Source organism: Lissotriton helveticus, chromosome 3_1, assembly GCF_964261635.1.
Source record: "Lissotriton helveticus chromosome 3_1, aLisHel1.1, whole genome shotgun sequence".
Taxonomy (NCBI): Eukaryota; Metazoa; Chordata; class Amphibia; order Caudata; family Salamandridae; genus Lissotriton; species Lissotriton helveticus.
In genome coordinates, this window is record NC_136061.1 from 1,708,019,801 (window position 1) to 1,708,027,217 (window position 7,417).

The following is a 7,417-nucleotide window of genomic DNA, read 5'->3' on the forward strand; positions in this document are numbered from 1 at the left end:
ATTGGCAACCATCTCCGACGTCTGAGAGGGAGGCACACCATGAGCTGCGAATGGTATCAAATCTTAAAAGGAAGGGCCCCGGAAAGCTCATACTTATGGATCCGAACGTCGGACTTGATGAAGTGGTGCATTCTGATGTTGTTGAAGAGGATGACAGCAATGACCTAGTCATCACACATGTCAGTCCAGCCACACCGGCCATGCAGCAGACAGACATTTACACCCTATCCCGACGTCATGCTGAGCGTGACCCTGGCGACGTGCCACTGGTAGCACCACCAACGCAGTCAAGTAGTACCACAAGTTCAACAAAACCTACAGCTCCCATATTTTCTCCCCGGAGGGGGACTCCATCCAGCTCGACTCCCTCAAGTAAGGTTGCTGCAATAATTGCACAACCCAGTAGATGTCTGCAAGGCTCATCCACCACTGCTTCATCTGGCATTGGCAGCAGTATCACCTCGTGCGGCAAAACCAGAAGTTTCCAGTCCCCAGTTTGGAACTTTTTTAGTGTCCATGAAAAATATGATAACATAGCCGTTTGTTGCATTTGTAAGACTAGCGTTAGCCGTGGTAAGACTGGTACCAACTATGGAACCGGAGGCCAGATAGGTCATCTTGAAAGAAAGCACGCTGTCGAATGGTTTCCGCACCTAGCAAACGTCAAGGGAAAGCGATCCCAAAGGGCAAGTGGCCAAAATATACCCATAGTAGGTGTTTCATCTGAAGATGATGGGGAGGTAGAAGAAGCGTCAGATATGTGTCCGGTTGCACCCAGTACCCCTTGCAGCACCACACCCTCCGTAACACATAGCAGGCACACTGAGAGTCTGGGAGACACACCAATGCGGAAAATGTCAACACTGATCAGAAGTGGGTCGAAGAAGGCATCAGCATCATCCCGTAAATTTGTCCAGCGCACCATTTCAGCCATGTTCTCCTCAGATGCGCAATTTCAACGCAACCACCCAACTGTACGCCTCTATAACACTAAGCTGGCAAAAATGCTAGCGGTGGACCTTCTCCCTTTTTCGTTTGTCGAAGGTGTGGGTTTCCTTGAACTCGTGGCAACATTGGCCCCTAAATGGAAGGTTCCTAGCCGGTACTATTTTGCCAGGGTTGCTGTTCCAGCACTACACAAAGAGGTGCTTGAGTTGGTGGGGGCAGCTTTGCAGAAGAGTGCTGTTCACACTATACACCTGACAACAGACATGTGGACCAGTTGCGCAGCCACTGATTACATGTGCATCACTGCACACTGGGTCTCTTTTTCAGGGGTTATTAAACAGATAAATGCAGGTGGTGACTTGGTCGAGATTTTTAAGGGTGCTCGTAAACATGCAACATTAGCCATGTTTGGCATGGAGAAAAGTCATACTGCAGTCAACATTTTGGCTGACTTTAACAAAAAGGTCTTGCAATGGCTGCGCCCAAGACATTGCAAGGTTGGTTATGTTTCTACAGATAATGGCAGCAATGTAGTTAGGGCCATGGCGGACGGTTTCTATTTCAGAGTGCCGTGTTTGGCGCACTGTATCAACCTTGTTGTGCAAAATTTTTTGAAAAAAGAACTTGCAGTCGACAAAACACTGACCATCTGCAGAAGAATATGCACACATTTCAACCATTCTTTTAAGGCCCGGAAGGAGCTGAGGCGCAAGCAAAATGAACGTAGAATGCCAGTGAAAGCACTTATCCAGGAGGTGGCAACACGTTGGAACTCAACCTTCTACATGCTTGAGCGTCTGCATGAGCTGTTTCCAGTAGTCAATGAGTATTTCTACAACCTGGGTGGTGATACGACAGGAATGATACTAGCGGTGGAGCAATGGCAGCTAGTTAAAAGCCTGACAGACATGCTTCGGCCTTTTGAGGTCTTCACGCGTGACGTGAGCAGGGAGGACTGTTCTTTGAGCAAAGCTATCCCACTGTTGCTGAAGCTCGAGCACCAAGTCAAGGTGGTGTCTTCACAATTAAAGGACGTTGGAAAGAACGAAGCACATGAGTTGGCGCAGAGATTATTACAACGCCTAGTTAGCAATGAACGGCTTGTAAATATCAAGAAACAACAGCACTACATTTGTGCTACTATTCTGGATCCACGTTACAAAAAGCCATTGTTTGGCAAAGTAATAATTCCTTTTGAAACATCGGATGTTACAGAGTACAAAGGTTGGCTAGCTCAGTCAGCCATTCGTTTTGAAATAGAACGGAAGGAAACTGTAGGAGAAGACAGTACTACTAGTGAATCAGCAGGCGATCAGGCGTCCCAAAAAAGCACTTCACCATCTGTGCCTGTGGCAGAAGTGAGTGATTTTTCCTCTGAGCCGTTAACCACACCAGCAACCGTATCATCTCCACCAGGCGCATGCGATATGTCTGAAGCGAGTTGGCTAACTCAGCTAGGGTTTCCTGGTCCTAGAAAGGACACAGAAGTGCAAAGTACAGGAATCCGGGAGGACATTCTTTCAATGGTGCAGGCCTATCTGGATGACTCAACAGAGGTCAATATTACTGAGGACCCATTGGCGTATTGGCATGGGAAAAGAAAAATATGGCGAGAGCTCACCAACCTGGCTATCAATTACTTGTCTTGCCCACTCGCAAGCGTGTCTTCAGAACGTGTTTTTAGTTCTGCTGGTGGCATTGTGACTTCCAAAAGGTCCCGCCTCTTGCCCGCAAATGTGGAGCGGCTCACCTTGATAAAGATGAACCAGCACTTCATACCACCAGATTACAGAGTACGAGAATGCACGCAGGAAGAAGAGGACACCGCCCTACCCGAGGAAAGTTCTCCTCAGTTACCAGAAGTAACCCCGACTGATGAGTTAGCAGAGTATGAGGACGAGTTCTGCTTCCCTGACAGCGAGTTCTGAAAATGACTCAATCATTCATTAATTGTAAATAGTCCTCCTTATTCACTTTTATTCCTGTGTGTCTGCCTTTCTTTAGCAAGTGCTTCATCACATTCCCAACAAAACTGTAATCAACCAATAAAACAACAAGCCCATCAACAGAACTATCTTGATTTTGATGCCGCAGCATTCCTCAGGTTCACAACAGTTAGTTGACAAGAACTCAGTCCTGGTCGTCTATCCTGAGTCCTCCTCCTCCAGACTCACCCTATCCATTACCCATAATGCTGATGCCTGGATTCTGCACAATGAAGAAATGAAGGAGCCAGCCCTCAAACACAAATTACAGGTAAGATAAGCTTTTGGATGGGAGGTAGTATAATGGAGTATTCGGAGAGGCGAGAGAGTGACAGTGGTACTAGCAGCAAAGTCCTAGGGCTCTTGAATTAACAAAGTCTGTGACAGGCATTTACTTAGGAAAACATTTGGCCTATTGCACGTGAACGTGTAGGCGTTATATTGCTCGCTTGCCTGTCTCAGGGGTGCTGTCTCTGGGGCTTCTAGGTTTTAGGGTTGTGTCAGCACCGCTACCACATTTCTAATGTTGATTGCTTTTGTTTTGCAGAAAATCCACGCCGGGAAACTCCAGTTGTGGCCCTGCTGCAGAACGCGTTAGGACTCTGTGAATTCCAGGTGGAGCCAGCCCTCAAACACAAATTACAGGTAAGATAAGCTTTTGGATGGGAGGTAGTATAATGGAGTATTCGGAGAGGCGAGAGAGTGACAGTGGTACTAGCAGCAAAGTCCTAGGGCTCTTGAATTAACAAACTCTGTGACAGGCATTTACTTAGGAAAACATTTGGCCTATTGCACGTGAACGTGTAGGCGTTATATTGCTCGCTTGCCTGTCTCAGGGGTGCTGTCTCTGGGGCTTCTAGGTTTTAGGGTTGTGTCAGCACCGCTACCACATTTCTAATGTTGATTGTTTTTGTTTTGCAGAAAATCCACGCCGGGAAACTCCAGTTGTGGCCCTGCTGCAGAACGCGTTAGGACTCTGTGAATTCCAGGTGGAGCCAGCCCTCAAACACAAATTACAGGTAAGATAAGCTTTTGGATGGGAGGTAGTATAATGGAGTATTCGGAGAGGCGAGAGAGTGACAGTGGTACTAGCAGCAAAGTCCTAGGGCTCTTGAATTAACAAACTCTGTGACAGGCATTTACTTAGGAAAACATTTGGCCTATTGCACGTGAACCAACACGATGACAGTGTTCAGTTAAATGAAATTACTGCAAAACCACCACCCACCCAGCTCAAAAGTAGTAAAAAAACAGGTATGCTCAGATAAAGTTTGAAAAAGTATATTTATATCCCTAACAAAATAATCTCCCGCAAGACCCTCCCTAACCCCAACAAATAGTCCTCAAAAGTCCCCAAAAAACCCAACTCCCAATTCCCACCCCCCAAAAGTCTCAAAAAAAGGGGCAAGGGACACTCTAGGGATGCAAGCTGGTAAGTTTGGCCTCCAGGGCATCATGCTTTAGGGCCAGGGCATCATATTTTTCTTGGAGGATGGCTTGCTCTAGGCGGAGGCCCTCCACCACATTTTGAAATTTGTGCCATTTCTGGACCTCCGCCTCTAGGTCTGACACTCTGCGGAGTGCACGGCGCAAGCGACCTTTAACAGTGCTGCGAGGTGCAGCTTTTGCTGCTCGGCGGTGGCGTCTTCCGGCACGGCTCCGGTTCGCTGGAGCACTGTGCTTACCGGCAGAACGTGGGGTAACAGAGGAGGATGTAGACGATGTTAAGTTGGATGCACTGGAGTGCGTGTCATCCCCCTCGAGTTCCACCAGTCGCCGATATTCCGCAACAGTTGCTTCAAGCCTCCGTTGCCGGGCCAGTACAGCCAGCATACTCCTCGTTGGTTTGGAGGTTTTAGTATTGCCAACTATATGAAGAAAGAAAGACATAATCTGTAAGCAATGCTCTTTAGGAATATGATTAACACAAAATGATTCAGCAGGAAGTTGTGTCACAGTACAACTAGCAACTAGCCAGGGCAGTACAAAACTATTCAGGCCAGTATCATGGGCGTCCGCAGGGAGGGGCGCTTGAATCACCATTTCCCTTCCCACAACTCTCTTGTATCCTTGGTTTGGTGCTCTTTCATATGAAAGAGATGTGGCAGAAGTGAGTGATTTTTCCTCTGAGCCGTTAACCACACCAGCAACCGTATCATCTGCACCAGGCCCAGGCGATATGTCTGTTTCCCTCCCTCTCTCTCTCTCTCTCTCTCTCTCTCTCTCTCTCTGTCTCCCTCTTTCTGTCTCCCTTTGTCTCCCTCTACCTCGCTGTCTCTCTCTCTCTGTCTCCCTCCCTCACCCTCCCTCTGGCTCCCTCCCTCTCTCTCTCTCTCTCCTTCTGTCTTCCTCTCTCTCTGTCTCTGCCTCTATCTGTCTTTCGGTCCCAGCCTGCTGTAATTACCATATTGTAATTTGTCACTGGGCCACCACTGGATACACATCATATCCTATCTAAGAGTCAGATAGTACCATGATCCAGCTTACCTGTACTCGCCACCGCCACTGTCTCCTTCCTCACAGTCTGTACTTCTTCTTGGTCCGACTCCTCTAGCGCCGCCTCCTCCCCAGATTGACCCTCGGACTCCGAGTCAATGATGACCACATCCGAGCTGGCCCCGCCACCAGATGTTCCACCTACAAAGTAGATTTAAGAATGTTAGATTACACCACTCCACTAGTATTTGGTCTATGAATGAAAAAATGTGAAAACAACTGAAAAAGTAATTGACTGTCTACTCTAGTCTAAAGTAAATGTCCCTCCTTCCAGGGAAAGCTGTTGTCTTGCTTAATTTTTTTGTCACAATTGTTGAATGCTTGCTTAATTTTAACACACATTATTTTTCTCTGAACAGACAGAAACTGGACTTCTAAGGACAAGAGGAACATCAACTTGAAACCAGGTGAAAGCTCGGCTCGACCACAAGAAATTTCTACCAATCCAGTACTCATCAACTCTGCACCAAGCACTTTTCCATTTCCAACTAACTTTATTTTAATATATGTGTTTACTTAAACTTTTAATAAAGCTTTTAAACTTGAATTGACTCTGTAGTTTTTCCTCCAGAGAGTCCAGACTAGAGTGACTGAGCGAAAAGTTTTGCAATTTTTGGAAGGAGGAATCTGTGCTGCTGACACTACCAGGTTTATTTATACAGTGTGCCAAACACGCCACTCTGAAATATTATTACTCTGGTCTTTGGTGTCCATAGTTCGGTTTGTGGAGAAGTGTCCCTGCAACAGTAGTATTATGGATTTTGCTCCTATCTAAACACTATTTCGAAACAATTAAATTAGGAATGCTTGGACAACAATAGGTCCTCTATATTTAAATGAAAACTTACTGGGGCCAGCAAAGGAGCACTCGCCGCCCTGGCCTGCATCCTCCTCCTTTGGAGCCACTGCTGCATCCTCCTTTTCCGCCCGCTTGCCCCTGGGCGGACCTGACGTACAACATGAAAGAAATAACAGAAAACATTGATGATTGCTGCTTGCCGATGTCCTTGTCAACCAAATCAAACATTTAGAAAGAACAAGAACCTACTATTTCAGCCAAAAAGAGGGCTACAATGGAAGGACTGCACCTGAGCCTCTACTCTAGGGGCAGATTTACAAGCCCCTTGCAGCTCTTCTGCTCCATTCTTGCGTCAATTTTGTGACGCAGCGCCACAAGAGAGGCGCCATGGTCTGGCGTATATTAACAACGTGACGCATATGGGAGATGCATCCCATTCTAAAACCCTGCGCCATTAGGGAGCATTCCATCGCAAGGGATGGCGTTCCTGCGCAGGAACGCATGCTAAAAGTGGCTATGGGGAATATATAAAATTTCAATCAGTCATTTAGGACAATGATGCGTCACTGAAACCCTGCGCCTGCATGAAGCAGACTTACGGCTTGACGCAGCATTGCTGGAGCTGCGCCATCGTTGCAACGCAACTCCATCAAAGAGCCGCCTTTACGGCACCGATGCGTAACGCTTCGGTGACGTTGTGGGACCATGGTGTGCCGCATTGTAAATACGGCGCACCATGGGTGGTGCTGCCGTGCCACACACTTTGCAGGGATGCGCAGGTAATTGCTAATCTGACACTTACGGGCATACTTACGAGTTCTGAGCTGGACACCTCCAGATGTGCACCAGAACAAATACGTAACGCAAAACTAACCTTGCGTCACGGCAGATGCGCCGCTATTACAATGCGGCAAACCCTGGCGCAAGGGTAGGCAGATGCGTAACGCATCTCGTGACGAAATAGGGGCGCATCTCTAGAGTCGCTTCGTGGGCGCAATGCAACTATAGCAGTGCTCAGGGCTGCCCAATACTCTACATACCGCATCAGTCCTTACGCCTGCTTCAAGCAAGCAGGCATAAAGAATTGACATAGCAGCGTCGCGGAAGTGCCTGCGCTAAATCTTGTAGATTTTACGCAGGCACTTTTGCGAGGCACACATCTGCCTGACCGGCACCACCCACCCCCCAC

General features: G+C 47.6%; 1 protein-coding gene across 1 annotated transcript; it reads left to right on the plus strand.

Annotated features, from left to right (window-relative positions):
* The first annotated feature begins 779 nt into the window (after window positions 1-779).
* Window positions 780-3,548, plus strand: LOC144825105 (zinc finger BED domain-containing protein 6-like). Its single transcript, XM_078683993.1, has 2 exons — window positions 780-3,204; window positions 3,481-3,548. Exon 1 carries the CDS (start codon window positions 846-848, stop codon window positions 2,874-2,876), a length of 2,031 nt encoding a protein of 676 aa, XP_078540119.1. The 5' UTR covers window positions 780-845; the 3' UTR covers window positions 2,877-3,204; window positions 3,481-3,548.
* The last annotated feature ends 3,869 nt before the right edge of the window (window positions 3,549-7,417 follow it).

What these genes read in the sequence shown, in the direction of transcription:
- LOC144825105 (XM_078683993.1), top strand. Translation starts at nt 846, where the DNA reads ATGCGGAAAATGTCAACACTGATCAGAAGTGGGTCGAAGAAGGCATCA.